At 43.2% G+C, this 16421-nt stretch overlaps 1 protein-coding gene across 1 annotated transcript in view; it reads left to right on the top strand.

Annotated features, from left to right (window-relative positions):
• The window catches only part of LOC124788549 (homeobox protein Nkx-3.2-like), a 122687-nt gene that overhangs the window by 87857 nt on the left and 18409 nt on the right, over positions 1–16421 (top strand). Inside the window, exons 2-3 of the mRNA XM_047255820.1 lie at positions 11866–12060; positions 12118–12183. Of these exons, the coding sequence (XP_047111776.1) occupies positions 11866–12060; positions 12118–12183 (261 nt within the window). The remainder of the gene's footprint in view (positions 1–11865; positions 12061–12117; positions 12184–16421) is intronic.

Raw genomic sequence — 16421 nt, 5'->3', positions numbered from 1 at the left:
GTCGGCCACCCTTTGGGTCAAGGGTCGGTAGCCATCGAGCATGGACATGTGAGACGATGACGTTGTACGAGGTGCATTCAAGTTCTAAGGCCTACGATTTTTTTCTAATTAACTACTCACCCGAAATCGATGAAACTGGCGTTACTTCTCGACGTAATCGCCCTGCAGACACACATTTTTCACAACGCTGACGCCATGATTCCATGGCAGCGGCGAAGGCTTCTTTAGGAGTCTGTTTTGACCACTGGAAAATCGCTGAGGCAATAGCAGCACGGCTGGTGAATGTGCGGCCACGGAGAGTGTCTTTCATTGTTGGAAAAAGCCAAAAGTCACTAGGAGCCAGGTCAGGTGAGTAGGGAGCATGAGGAATCATTTCAAAGTTGTTATCACGAAGAAACTGTTGCGTAACGTTAGCTCGATGTGCTGGTGCATTGTCTTGGTGAAACAGCACACGCGCAGCCCTTCCCGGACGTTTTTGTTGCAGTACAGGAAGGAATTTGCTCTCCAAAACATTTTCGTAGGATGCACCTGTTACCGTAGTGCCCTTTGGAACGCCATGGGTAAGGGTTACGCCCTCGCTGTCCCAGAACATGGACACCATCATTTTTTCAGCACTGGTGGTTACCCGAAATTTTTTTGGTGGCGGTGAATCTGTGTGCTTCCATTGAGCTGACTGGCACTTTGTTTCTGGATTGAAAAATGGCATCCACGTCTCATCCATTGTCACAACCGACGAAAAGAAAGTCCCATTCATGCTGTCGTTGCGCGTCAACATTGCTTGGCAACATGCCACACGGGCAACCATGTGGTCGTCCGTCAGCATTCGTGGCACCCACCTGGATGACACTTTTCGCATTTTCAGGTCGTCATGCAGGATTGTGTGCACAGAACCCACAGAAATGCCAACTCTGGAGGCGATCTGTTCAACAGTCATTCGGCGATCCCCCAAAACAATTCTCTCCACTTTCTCGATCATGTCGTCAGACCGGCTTGTGCGAGCCCGAGGTTGTTTTGGTTTGTTGTCACACGATGTTCTGCCTTCATTAAACTGTCGCACCCACGAACGCACTTTCGACACATCCATAACTCCATCACCACATGTCTCCTTCAACTGTCGATGAATTTCAATTGGTTTCACAACACGCAAATTCAGAAAACGAATCATTGCACGCTGTTCAAGTAAGGAAAACGTCTCCATTTTAAGTATTTAAAACAGTTCTCATTCTCGCCGCTGGCGGTAAAATTCCATCTGCCGTACGGTGCTGCCATCTCTGGAACGTATCGACAATGAACGCAGCCTCATTTTAAAACAATGTGCATGTTTCTATCTCTTTCCAGTCTGGAGAAAGAAATCGGAGGCCTTAGAACTTGAATGCACCTCGTAAGTGTCAAAGGCGGAGGACCGAGAGTTAGTGAGAGTTCCAGTCTTACGCCCGAAGCTGTCAGTGAAACAGCGGTATCTGTAAAAACATTTTAGTTACGTCATTGCTACAATGAATATCGTCTTCTCCAGAGCTCAGAAAACAGATCGAGTTGCTCGCTCAGGCTTCCGGCTTGCGGAGCTTGTGGCAGGTGAGACAGCGAGACGGGGAGGGTACGGTAGTGATGACCAGCGAGATGGGCCGAGGATGCGACTCCGTAAACACGATGGCTCTCAGAGCTCTCGCGGAGGGTCGTACACTTCGACCTATACCCGCAGCATCTTCCCGATGGCGGCTGTCGTGAAGGCAGAAGCCCAGGGCCCCTTTAGTACAGATAAGATTTGTAAAAGTACCGTAGGTTACCGTAGGCTATCATAAGTAAGCAAATATTAGGGTAGTTTTCCTAGTGGCTTTGGTCAGTTAAAGTCGTACCCGTGCTACCTGTAAATTAGGTTTGTTGTATACCTATCAGGCGTTACCTGATAACGACGTCTTTCCTTACGTATGTGACAAGTGTGTAACAAGACTCCTCTAAAAACCCGAAACGGTGAATGGTCCATAAACTGAATTAGGATATATAAATGGGCGCTTAACCTTGTAACTTCCCCACAAAAATTTAAAAGAATGTGTAATGACAATACTTAATAGAAATGGGAGCCGAGTGTAACCTCCCCACAAAAATTTGAAAGAAAGAAACACGACAATATTTAATTATGAATGCTAATGGACATTGCGCTATGCGTAACCTGCCCACAATGAAATGTACTGACAATGGCAACAAAAATGTGAAATTCGCAATCTGACTCGAATGTAAATCCTTCAAAAAAAATTAAAGTCCATTCAGTGATAAGGAAATTCAATTAAACCGAAACATCGGTCTTTGGCCCTGTGTAAAACAATCAGAGTTAAAGTCTTACCTCAGAATAAATGGATGTCACATTTCTGCTCTTGTTGTTGCGCACCGCTTGGAGGAACTGCATTGCAAATAATAATATTCTCTTTTTTTGTGATTTTACTAAAATTTTCTTTTAAAGAAGTGGAGTGAAATGGGAAGTGCAACGAAATCTTTAGTTCAATAAAAATTAAATTTTTGAAAAAAAAAATGCTTTTGAAATAAAAATTATTATTGGGGACTTGTTGGAGAATAGTTACAATAAATAAAATTTTTCATGATCTAATGATTACATTAATTAACAGTATACCTTATTCACCATCTTGACCAGTGTTGCCGACCGCCTGCATCACCCGCACTGGACTGCTACTACTGACCGACCGCTCTGCATGACGACTATTAGCGTACAGCACGCAACGACTACTGACAGAGTACTGCTCTCAACTAGACAGAGCTACAGACTCGCAACGACTGACCGACTGACTGAGAACCGCTCGCAACACTCGCGCGGTCAAGCGCATACTCTCTGGTCACAGATGCTACAATGCCTCGCCATCGCTGCTATGTTACATACGTGTTTCAACCTACAGAACAGTTTTGCCCATATAGTTATCCTCCTGTTTCCAACTAAAAAAAATAAAAAATAAAAAAACATTATTTATAACAAAATTGTAACTCTCAACGTTCATTTCCAGTTTTATTCGATATTTGTTGATTTGTTATGTGAAACGTTGGTATGTCTAGTAAAAATAAAGAAAACAATATAGATGTATCATATAGGGCTAGAAAAAGTGATTTTTGTCAACAAAAACGTAAAATGAAAAAATCCGCAAAAGAAAAAGGTATCGAACATTGCTTCAATACTTGGTCGAACTTATATAAAACGTATTTGTCATTCATAAACAACATTCGCGTTTACTAACAACAACAGGAATCTCTTGACTTTGACAATGATGAAGAACGTTCTGTTGAGTACAAGGTAAGAAGCATTACATATATTTTTCATGTTTGTGCACGTAAAATTTACTTGTAACATAAAAGCACAGAAGTTACGCGATCAACTAATTTTTATCACATATAAAATGCAGTTTATATTCTGTAAGCGTATGAAGTACGCAATGGACTAAGACTGAATTATGTGTGGTTCTAATTATGTGCAAAACGACCAATCAAACAGACGAACGAAACAAAGAGAAGTCGTCGTCTCGCTGATACTTTCTTACGCACATTCCCTACCAATGGTAGGGAAACTATCAATCTGTTGTTTTGGTAGAGCGCAACTCTAGTACACACAGTGTAACGCCAGGAGGGAGGTGCACTGTGTACTAGAGGCACTCGGCCACCCACCAAACAAGTGGAAGATGGCATTTTGCATTCGGTCTGTTTGGCCTTTCACCAGGAAAGGTCCAGTTAGTAACAAACGCATGTTGTGTTAGAAACCATTTAAACAAGTATTTTGTCTCTGATACTGATAGCATGCGGTGGTCTGAGCACTATGGGACTTAACATCTATGGTCACCAGTCCTCTAGAACTTAGAACTACTTAAACCTAACTAACCTAAGGACACCACACAACACCCAGTCATAAGGAGGCAGAGAAAAGCCCTGACCCCGCCGGGAATCGAACCTGGGAACCTGGACGTGGGAAGCGAGAACGCTACCGCACGACCACGAGCTGCGGACCATGCGGTGGTCAGGTTCAGTAAATAATGCAATCGAATATCTGGGACCAGTGCAGACAAGCAATCTCAGTAAAATGGAATTGACACTTACTTCACCCAATGAAATAGAATCCACCATAAAGTCCTTGAAATCAAAGCATTCTAGTGGTTATGAAAACATACCAACAAAATTAATAAAAGAATGTTCATGTGAGCTTGGTCATATCCAAGTTATTCGTGTAATCAATCACTTATCACAGGAACATTCCCAGACTGGCTTAAATATGCTGACGTTATACCTCTCACAACAAAGTGGACAAATAAATGCCGTCAAATTACCGATCGATATCACTTTCGCCATATTTTTCAAAAATCTTTGAAAGGGTTATGTTCAAGTGTCTACTTAAGCACCTTAGTGAAAATAACATACTGTCAAAGTCACAGTTTGGGTTTCTTAAGGGTTCTGATATTGAGAAGGCTATTTACACTTGTAGTTAAAATGTCTTTAATTCATTAGACAACAAATTAGAGGCAACTGGCATGTTCTGTGACCTTTCAAAGGCTTTTGACTGTGTGAATCACAGCATCCTTTTAAGTAAATTAAAATATTATGGCATCACTGGTAGTGCTGCAAAGTGGTTTCAGTCATATGTTACTAATAGAAAACAAAGGATGTCATTACGTAACACTTCAACATTAGGCAATCAGACATCATCTGACTGGGAGGAAAATACATTTGGTGTTCCCCAAGGTTTCATACTAGGTCCACTACTTTTTCTTGTTCATGTTAATGACCTGTGATCTGTTACATTACAAGATGCTAAGTTTGTCTTATTTGCAGATGATACAAACATTGCAATAAATAGTAAATCAAATATAAGTTTAGAAAGGGCAGCTACTCAAATTTTTATTGACATTAATAAGTGATTCATACCCAATTCACTATTATTAAACTTTGAACAGACCCACTATATGCAGTTCAGAATTTCCAAGAGATTTCCTTTTAGTGTGAGTATAAAATATGATGACAAGGAAAAAGGAGAAGCTGAGAGTGCAAAATTCTTGGGATTACAACTAGATAATAAGTTCAGTTGGGAGCGACATACTAACGAACTGCTAAAGCGCCTAAACAAGTCTGTGTTTAAAATGCGAATGATGTCAGACATAGGAAATATAAATATAAAAAACTGGCGTATTCTGCTTATTTTCACTCCATTATGTCATATGGTATCATATTTTGGGGTAACTCACAAATCGAGAAAAAACTTTTAGAGTACAACAGCGTATAATAAGAGTAATGTGTAGTGTAAATCCTAGACTATCATGTCGAAACCTATTCAAAGAATTGGGCTTACTAACCACAGCTTCTCAGTATACTTATTCCTTAATAAAGTTTGTAGTAAATATTACGTATCTTTTTCCAACTAACTGTTTAGTACATAGTATTAATATTAGGAATAAGAAAAATATACATTAAGATTTAAAATCATTTACTCTTGCCCATAAATGACTCCAGTATTCAGCAACACATATTTTCAATATGTTACCAGCAACCATTAAGAGTTTAGTTTCAGACAAGGCACAATTTAAACATTATTTAAACGAATTTTTGGTGGCCCACTCCTTCTATTCCATCCATGAATTTCTCAACAAGTGCAGAAGACCATTTAAATCCAAATTTATTACACTTTAATTTTTGACAGTATTTGGTTGTAACAGCCAAGTAACTACCTACTGTTGGAATGATAGATGTATGGAAAGCAGATGTAAGTCTTAAGTCTGTAAATAGTGGAATCTGGTACATAATTTGACTGTTCTTAACTGGGGATCATTGAAATGAATAATTTACTTTAATTTTTGACAATACTTCGTTGTAATAGCCAAGTAACTAGCTACTGTGTGAGTGATGGATTTAATGAAAGCAGATGTAAGTATTGAACCTGTAAATATTAGAAGTTTAATTTTAATTTGTGTGCATGATTTTACTGTTTATTGACTAAGGATCATTAAAATTAATGAAACTCACGTTTTTCTAATTACATTTTTGTAATGCGTTTATCTGACATGTTCCACACCCAGGAGGATCCCCTCTTTTGTGGGTCTATGGAATGAATAATTAATCTAATCTAATCTAATCTAAGTCCGCATCCTATCAGTCATGGCTGTGAACCATCGGTAGCGGCAGCACGGAGAAATGAATTCCACCCACAGTCGGCTGCCGGCCGGGGTGGCCGAGCGGCTCTAGGCGCTACAGTCCGGAACCGCGCGACCGCTACGATCGCAGGTTCGAATCCTGCATCGGGCATGGATGTGTGTGATGTCCTTAGGTTAGTTAGGTTTAAGTAGTTCTAAGTTCTAGGGGACTGATGACCTCCGAAGTTAAGTCCCATTGTGCTCAGAGCCATTCGAACCATTTTGAACCACAGTCGGCTAGGTGCTTTCTCGCAGCTGACGTCATCAAACAGGCAGTGAGCAGCACATCACGATTCACCAGCAGAATTTTAATTTGTGTGCATGATTTTACTGTTTATTGACTAAGGATCATTAAAATTAATGAAACTCACGTTTTTCTAATTACATTTTTGTAATGCGTTTATCTGACATGTTCCACACCCAGGAGGATCCCCTCTTTTGTGGGTCTATGGAATGAATAATTAATCTAATCTAATCTAATCTAAGTCCGCATCCTATCAGTCATGGCTGTCATTCCATCTGGGTCCCAGCCACTCAGGACGAGAAGTTCAAAACAGGGGCCATTGTAGCAGGCTAGGCGACCATTTGTCCGTGTTTAACCACAGGTGTCAGTGATCTTTCTGAACTGTGGTAAGTACGTTTTTCCATGCCTTTGCATTTATCTTCAGTACTAGGATGCCCTGGGGCGGCGGAGCTCGGATTCTGCATGCTATTATTGCGTACTGTAGAATTCGCAGAACGATGTTTTGTGTGCCGTTGTACTGTGTAGCAGTGAATTCTGACTGTTTCCCTGCTTTTGCAGTCCTGCCACTCTCAGGGTTTTCTAAATTACGATAGTGACACACGGTCTAAGTCGGAATCGGTTATTTTACCGTCTGTGTCGAGTAGTAACCTCGAAAATTTATTAATGCACCCAGGAACAGAGCTCCTGTGCAACAGTACAGTAGTGCTAACATGCTGTAATGGTTATTCTGTTATACCTGTAATTGGTTACTAGTTTAGAAGTACAACATAAACTGACAAGATAAACAGTAATGCTTGAAGTATCCGTAATTATACAGCAGTAACTGCGGCATGAGTGGCCTCAAACGGACGACTTTGTGTGTACACCACAGACCGTTCGCCTCTTTTTTGCCTTTATATACTGTGCCTTCTGGTTGGTATTAAAAGCAAACGACGTCTCGTATGTGCTTTCGTCGGTATTGACTTTGTGTCCGCACGTAAATGAAGAGAACAGAAGTGAATATGTTACCTTCCTCTTGACGTAAAACAACTAGACGATCACTCCTAGATATCTTTATTGTGAAGACAAAAAATTAATTAAATATTGGTTCTAGTCTTCATGACCAAAGGCCGTCAGATAACTTATAATCGAGTGCATAACTCAAATGGTTGAGGTAGAACGACAATGATGTGTATACAATGACAGGAAAAAAATTGCAAAACCAAGAAGGAGTTGCGCGGCATAAACGATAGTTGGTAGGCGTGTTTTTACATCTCAAAGATAATGTCTGTTCAGATTTTACTTCAGTCGCATGAGTGGCGTTAGTAGTGTCACCCTGAGGATGCAAATCAGGTTTCATTTAAATTCACGCAACGGCCGTGAGCGTGAGCTACCTTTGAGATTCAAAGTTGAGTTGAGTTGATGTCAGTCGAGAACGCTTTTAAGGTGTCAAGGATGCCATTATCAACACCTCACTGAGTTTGAACGATGTCGTGTAATACGACTACGAGAAGCTGGACATTCCTCCTGCGATACTGCAAAAAGACGGTGCAGGAATTAGGCACTATACATGATTCCTGGCAGCGGTGGTCACGGGAATGAGCTCAGGACGGCCACGAGGCACTACCGAGGGGGAAGACCATACTGTTCGGCGTATGACTCCGGCGAACCGTAGTTTCCTTGCAGTAGCAGTCTGAGCAGCAGTTGGCACCACAGTGATACAACAAACTGTTACAAATGAGTTACTTAAAAAACAGGTCCTATAGCGTTCATTCGTCTTTCTCGAACTACCGCTATTTGCGACTTCAGTGATATCAGATGGTTCAGGTGGCTCCGAGCACTGCGGGACTTAACATCTGAGGTCATCAGTCCCCTAGAACTTAGAACTACTTAAGCCTAACTAACCTAATGATATCACACACATCCATGCCCGAGGCAGGATTCGAACCTGCGACCTTGGCGGTCACGCGGTTCTACACATCTACATCTACATCTACATCTACATCTATACTCCGCGAGCCACCTTACGGTGTGTGGCGGAGGGTACTTATTGTACCACTATCTGATCCCCCCTTCTCTGTTCCATTCACGAATTCTGCGTGGGAAGAACGACTGCTTGTAAGTCTCCGTATTTGCTCTAATTTCTCGGATCTTTTCGTTGTGATCATTACGCGAGATATATGTGGGCGGTAGTAATATGTTGCCCATCTCTTCCCGGAATGTGCTCTCTCGTAATTTCGATAATAAACCTCTCCGTATTGCGTAACGCCTTTCTTGAAGTGTCCGCCACTGGAGCTTGTTCAGCATCTCCGTAACGCTCTCGCGCTGACTAAATGTCCCCATGACGAATCGCGCTGCTTTTCGCTGGATCATGTCTATCTCTTCTATTAATCCAACCTGGTAAGGGTCCCATACTGATGAGCAATACTCAAGAATCGGACGAACAAGCGTTTACTTCAAACATGTAGGCCTACCGACTTCATCACAAAACGCTTCATTATTTCAACTCGTATTTAAGATCGCAAACGCTAATTACGTGCTAAAAACGATATACAACTAAATCGAACATGCTTGCACAACGCATAACAAGTCTCTCAATAATTCAAATACCTTTTAATCGTTTCCAAAAGTCCTCTTAACTTCAATTCAACTCAAAAGCACTGCGAACATAGGAAGCGCGAGAGACGTTTGGCAGAACGGATCAACCAATCACGGGCAACTTCACCTATGGCCACTCTCTCTGTATACAGGCTCTCTAGACGACGTCGAATACCAGAGTCCTCTGCTGGAGAACCGGGTCGCGGTCTGCGGAAGCCTGCCGAAGCGCGGGAAAATGCGGCCGGGAGCAACGGACCCCGATCGCGCGCGCGAGGTGTTGGCGCACGATTTAAGCATCTGCGCTTAAGGTTTCCCATCTGCGTTGACCCGGTGCAGTTGCTACTCTGCGGCTGACGATTCCTTAGTGCCGCCAAGGCTGGTTCCCAGGCTTTGCTCAGGTGAAACCCGTGTCTCTGTTTATTAGGTCACTGCTTATACGTATTTCTACCGCCTCTTTGATGATGGAGTCCCAGTATGTGATCTTGGTTTCTTCATGGTTCATGCCGTGTCCCGCGTCAAGACAGTGTTCAGCAACCGGAGATTTCTCTGGCTGACCCAACCTCGTGTGACGTTTATGTTAGTCGCATCTGTCTTTAACCGTACGACACGTCTGGCCAATAGAAGACTTCCCACAGTGGCACGGGATTTTATATATTCCTGGTCTCCTCAGGCCGAGGTTGTCTTTAACAGAGCCCATCATTGATTGCACTCGTGCTGGGGCCGGAAAACAACATTTCAAAAATGGCTCTGAGCACTATGCGACTTTTCTGAGGTCAACAGTCGCCTAGAACTTACAACTACTTAAACCTAACTAAGCTAAGGACATCACACACATCCATGCTCGAGGCAGGATTCGAACCTGCGACCGTAGCGGTCACTCGGTTCCAGACTGTAGCGCCCAGAATCGCACGGCCACTCCGGCCGGCAAATAACATTTAATCCGATATTTCTAGAAAATTCTGCCCATCTTAAAAGACACGCCACCGACATACGGTAGAAACACCAACCCAGTAGGCTCTCTGCTTCTTGAGGCCGTTCTTGAGGCTTGGAGCTTGCTGGTCGAAATGCAATCCGGATCTGCTTGTCGGAGTACCAGTTCTGGGCAATCACAGAGCGGAGATGGCTAAGCTTTGCCAATAAGCTGTCCTGATCTGAGATGGCTCTAGCCCTATGCACTAGCGTCCGTAATACACCGCTGCGCTGTGAGGGATGATGACGGCTCGTAGCTTGTAAATACAAGTCTGTGTGCATAGGCTTCCGGAACACACTGTGACCCAAGGAGCCGTCTCTACGAACCAAAACATCTACGAGGGCAGTTCAATAAGTAATGCAACACATTTTTTTTCTCGGCCAATTTTGGTTGAAAAAACCGGAAATTTCTTGTGGAATATTTTCAAACATTCCCGCTTCGTCTCGTATCTTCCGACAGGTGGCAGCGCTGTACGGAGCTGTTAAAATGGCGTCTGTAACGGATGTGCGTTGCAAACAACGGGCAGTGATAGAGTTTCTTTTGGCGGAAAACCAGGGCATCTCAGATATTCATAGGCGCTTGCAGAATGTCTACGGTGATCTGGCAGTGGACAAAAGCACGGTGAGTCGCTGGGCAAAGCGTGTGTCATCATCGCCGCAAGGTCAAGCAAGACTGTCTGATCTCCCGCGTGCGGGCCGGCCGTGCACAGCTGTGACTCCTGCAATGGCGGAGCGTGCGAACACACTCGTTCGAGATGATCGACGGATCACCATCAAACAACTCAGTGCTCAACTTGACATCTCTGTTGGTAGTGCTGTCACAATTGTTCACCAGTTGGGATATTCAAAGGTTTGTTCCCGCTGGGTCCCTCGTTGTCTAACCGAACACGATAAAGAGCAAAGGAGAACCATCTGTGCGGAATTGCTTGCTCGTCATGTGGCTGAGGGTGACAATTTCTTGTCAAAGATTGTTACAGGCGATGAAACATGGGTTCATCACTTCGAACCTGAAACAAAACGGCAATCAATGGAGTGGCGCCACACCCACTCCCCTACCAAGAAAAAGTTTAAAGCCATACCCTCCGACGGTAAAGTCATGGTTACAGTCTTCTGGGACGCTGAAGGGGTTATTCTGTTCAATGTCCTTCCCCATGGTCAAACGATCAACTCTGAAGTGTATTGTGCTACTCTTCAGAAATTGAAGAAACGACTTCAGCGTGTTCGTAGGCACAAAAATCTGAACGAATTTCTCCTTCTTCATGACAACGCAAGACCTCACACAAGTCTTCGCACCCGGGAGGCGCTCACAAAACTTCAGTGGACTGTTCTTCCTCATGCACCCTACAGCCCCGATCTCGCACCGTCGTATTTCCGTATGTTTGGCCCAATGAAGGACGCAATCCGTGGGAGGCACTACGCGGATGATGAAGAAGTTATTGATGCAGTACGACGTTGGCTCCGACATCGACCAGTGGAATGGTACCGTGCAGGCATACAGGCCCTCATTTCAAGGTGGCGTAAGGCCGTAGCATTGAATGGAGATTACGTTGAAAAATAGTGTTGTGTAGCTAAAAGATTGGGGAATAACCTGGTGTATTTCAATGCTGAATAAAACAACCCCTGTTTCAGAAAAAAAATGTGTTGCATTACTTACTGAACTGCCCTCGTAGAAACGGGAGCTCACAATCTTTCTCTACCTCCATGGCGAAACAGATTGCAGATGTCTGCCGAAATATAAAAGGAAATGCGCCTGACGACTGTTAGGGCACTCCTCATATGGCTGAAACACGAAATGTACTTAAGCTTTTGCATGAGGTTATAGCAGTTCACACAATAAAAAGCGACAGAGAAAATACATTGTATTCCCACTGACAATGACGAGTTATTGTATGAAGCGTGGCTAACTAGCGCCTCATTGTAGATGGCTGCGACTCGGACACGAGCGGCTGCAGGGAGGACTCGGGCTCGCCGTCTCCGTCGCCGCCGCTGCTGTTCGGGTCGCCGCCGGCGACGCCTGCGGGCCTGCTACCCCCGCACCAGTCTTCCGCAGCGGCGGCGGCTGCAGCTGCGGCGGCAGCGGCCCTGTCGCCCTCCTCCGGACTGGTGAGGTCGCCCTTCCTGGCGGCGCACCCCACGCACCATCACGGCCACCAGCACCAGCCGCAGCAGCAGCACCAGCAGCAGCAGCGCAAGAAGAGGTCCAGGGCGGCCTTCTCGCACGCGCAGGTGAGTCCAGAACAGTCGAAAGCCACGTAAAGACTCGATTACTGCGAAGCGAATGGAAGGGAACGGCAGTGGTACTGTCTGTGACACAAACCTGGGCTACTGGCCTGACTGTACGTAGAATGCTTGCAGTCCTTCTTCACCACCACACTAGGAGGAGGAGGAGAAGGAGGAGGCTGGTGGGGATATCTCGCAAGTAGTCTCTTTCGCCCAGAAATGATCCCCAGTATTCATCTGATATCAGGCTGAGTGGACCAAGGGCCATCTTGGAGGGACTAGAACGAGAAATTATCCCCACCCGTATCGAAAACTGAATCTGGGATCTCCAGAATCGGAGTCTTGCGCTCTATTTGCTACACCACCATGGCTACCAAAGAGAATGAGCATTCACGATTTTCCTGTGTTCACTACCACTGAAACCTTCCCGTCTCCTCTATATATCTCTTTTGTTGCGCAACCTTCCCTTTTTCAATAACCTATGAAACCTTCCCTTACGATTTCTACCTCTTGCTTAATAATTACAAATGAAATCTTCCCTCTGAAGTTAATTCTCTTTCTCAATCTTCGCATACAAATTTAAATGCTGCTTATTAAAACTTATTTTCTGATAATTTCGACGAAACACAGAATGTGTCGTCGTCGTGGCCCTCAGTCGCTACCTGCTATAACACAAAACTGTTCCTTACCTTTTTTTACTGTTACTGGATCGCCATCTGACTGCTACATCGAACTGCGACATGAATATACTTACTTTGTTTTACTATACTCTATTAGCTGCTGGAGGGCTGTCATAATAAGTGGCTGTATTTATTACCAAAGCTGACGTTATTCTTTAATAGCAAATCTGGCGTTATTCTTTAATTAATTTGACTGAAGTTACGTAATTCAAAGTTAACATTTTTATTGACAAAAATAAAATTTTGCGAAGTTTTACGTTGTTGGTTTTTGAGATGGATTATAATCAGTAATGCAATATTGCTGGCAAAAATTAATTATATTCTGAATGAAATGATTTTACATACTTTCAAATCAGACTTACTTTTTACAATAATCTTACAACTAGCACTGCGCGAGCATACCTTCAGTAGTCTTGAGTTTCTCAAAAAATTAATTCAATAACATTAGTTCCTCTTCTGATAATAGTTATCTGATGTCTCTGTACATCCGTTTATAATCTCTTGTAAATCATAGCTAGTGGCTGGCAGGCACACCGCTCCTCTCAACCTCTCTCTTCAGACCTGCTACCGACTCGCTTCACATCTCGCTTACTACTGACTTCCTACGAACGCTAAACTGCGGTCTCTCCTGCCAACAATGCTTTCTGGTGCAGACAAACCCTGCTACCATTACAAAATGTATCAATGTCTTTCCCGCTCTTTCCTTAAAATGTATCCACACGCGGTCTCTCCCGCCCTTTTTAAAATTATTTCAATGTGAGGTCTCTCCTGCCAACAATACTTTGGTGCAGACATTCCCTGCTACCACAATTATTTCCAACATGACAAATATTAATTATTCCTACTTAATTCTATTAATAAATTATAAATATCTTTCATAAATTGTGGTTTGACAATAGACAATAGAAATATACACATCTTACACCACTCGCCTCGACTTCCGCAAAAGCGTTTATACTGGAGGGAATAGAGGAGAACACGAGAGAACGAGTATAGCGTGTTAACCCTATGAACCCGGTTTTATTGCTCTGTTTGTGTTGATAACTGGCACACGTGTTTTACTCGATACAAAGCTAGTCACAACCGCGACGCAAAACCATTCTATCTTGATAGGATTGTTTCGTGTGACAGCCATATTGTTTTTAACGATGCAAGCAATATTGTGTAGGAAGCCATAACCGTAGCTGTCTTAATTTTTTTACGCAAGGTGAAATGCATGAGGATAGTGCCCTTTTCACTGAATTCAGGTCTAGCCGTCCTTAGCTTTTTTCTAGAACCTGGCACATCTGACAGTATGACGCTTTTCGTTAATTTCTCATTGCCATTGTGGAGGAAATGTAATATCAGAAAACCAATTATTCACCGCCAACATAACCACCATTCATACTCTGTTTGTCGTCCAGTGCAGATATTTACTTTACAAGTGAGAAAATGGCTCTGAGCACTATGGGACTTAACATCTATGGTCATCAGCCCCTAGAACTTAGAACTACTTAAACCTAACTAACCTAAGGACATCACACACATCCATGCCCGAGGCAGAATTCGAACCTGCCACCGTAGCAGTTGCGCGGCTCCGGACTGAGCGCCTAGAACCGCAAGACCACCGCGGCCGGCTACAAAAGAGATTCATGTTTGCAGTGGTAAGGATAATGCGGCAACTCCCAAACACTTTGTGAAACGAGCGGATGGAATATTACATACGAGGACTGGAGTGTAAAATAAGTCACAAGGCATTCGAAAAGTGCGCCCGCAGTTAGGACGTATTGGCAGCTGGAAAACTGTACAAACACGACATGCAGCACCTTGCACCCTATTCAGTACGTCAAGCACTTCTCCCCTCCATCTCTAAATTAATATGGGGCTACAAAACTTTTTGTGTCCAATGAAGAATTTATGAAAGACCTAAATGGATATTTTGTACGCTTTCCAGTATCACGCATTTATGGAAAGCGTAGGACAACTTAAATTGAAATAAAAGACAATTCTCGTCAGAATTCTTTTACTAAAAAAAAATCCCGTTAGGTACAAAATTTTCACCTTAACTTTGTAATTCGCCTAGCTAGAGGTACGACTTACCAATTCAACAGGGCAAATAAAAGCGAAATAACATGATTCCAGCTCAATAATTCAAGCACTCTATAGAATGCTTCAGAGTAAGAGCACACGAAAGCCGATACCAATCATACATAAAATTGCATCTCTGAACACAGATGAGTTGAGCACAAGGTGATAATGATTACATATCACACCAGTAACTCCTAATAATGTTTGTACAATATAATATTTTTTATTTTTATCCTTTATATGCATTATTGTGCTTGTGAGAGACATCTGCATTTAGTCAGTGTTTCGGAAGTTCGACATGACAGACGAGCCATTCACATTTGAGAAGGGAATGATGGTAGGGACTTTAATACATGGTACTATAGTGTGTGAATAAACGAGATCGTTTGTTATATTTTTGAGAGGCCTATGTGATTGTAAAATTCAAAAGCCCATTTGCAAAAACGTAGCACCTATTGCTGAACGATGAAAAGAAAAAACAAATCAGGACATAACATTTAACTGAGATGTTTTCTGCGGTTTTGCACGTCTTCCCCCAGGATTACACTGAAGTGACGAAACTCATAGGTTACCTCCTGTCATCGTCCGCCCCAGTGTTTAAGAAGGGTAGTAGGAGTAATCCATCGAACTTCAGATCTATATCATTGATGTCGGTGTGCAGTAGGGTTTTGGAGCATATACTGTATTCAAACATTATGAATCACCTCGAAGGGAACGATCTATTGATACGTAATCAGCATGGTTTCAGAATACATCGTTCTTGTGCAACGCAGCTAGCTCTTTATTCATACGAAGTAATGGCCGCTATCGGCAGGGGATCTCATGTTGATTCCGTATTTCTAGATTTCCGGAAAGATTTTGACACCGTTCCTCACAAGCGACTTCTAATCAAGCTGCGGGCCTACGGGGTATCGTCTCAGTTGTGCGACTGGATTCGTGATTTCCTGTCAGGAAGGTCTCAGTTCGTAATAATAGACGGCAAATCATCGAGTAAAACTGAAGTGATATCAGGTGTTCCCCAGGGAAGCGTCCTGGGACCTCCGCTGTTCCTGATCTATATAAATGACCTGGGTGACAATCTGAGCAGTTCTCTTAGGTTGTTCGCAATTGATGATGTAATTTACCGTCTATTAAGGTCATCCGAAGACCAGTATCAGTTGCAAAGCGATTTAGAAAAGATTGCTGTATGGTGTGGCAGGTGGAAGTTGACTCTAAATAACGAAAAGTGTGAGGTGATCCACATGAGTTCCAAAAGAAATCCGTTGGAATTCGATTATTCGATAAATAGTACAATTCTCAAGGCTGCCAATTCAACTAAGTACCTGGGTGTTAAAATTACGAACAACTTCAGTTGGAAAGACCACAGAGAAAATATTGTGGGGAAGGTGAGCCAAAGGTTGCGTTTCATTGGCAGGACACTTAGAAGATGCAACAAGTCCACTAAAGAGACAGCTTACACTACACTCGTTCGTCCTCTGTTAGAATATTGCTGCGCGG

The sequence above is a fragment of the Schistocerca piceifrons genome, chromosome 3, assembly GCF_021461385.2.
Source record: "Schistocerca piceifrons isolate TAMUIC-IGC-003096 chromosome 3, iqSchPice1.1, whole genome shotgun sequence".
Taxonomy (NCBI): domain Eukaryota; kingdom Metazoa; phylum Arthropoda; class Insecta; order Orthoptera; family Acrididae; genus Schistocerca; species Schistocerca piceifrons.
Note: the sequence above shows the minus strand (reverse complement) of the source record. Positions and strands in the feature narration are given on the sequence as shown.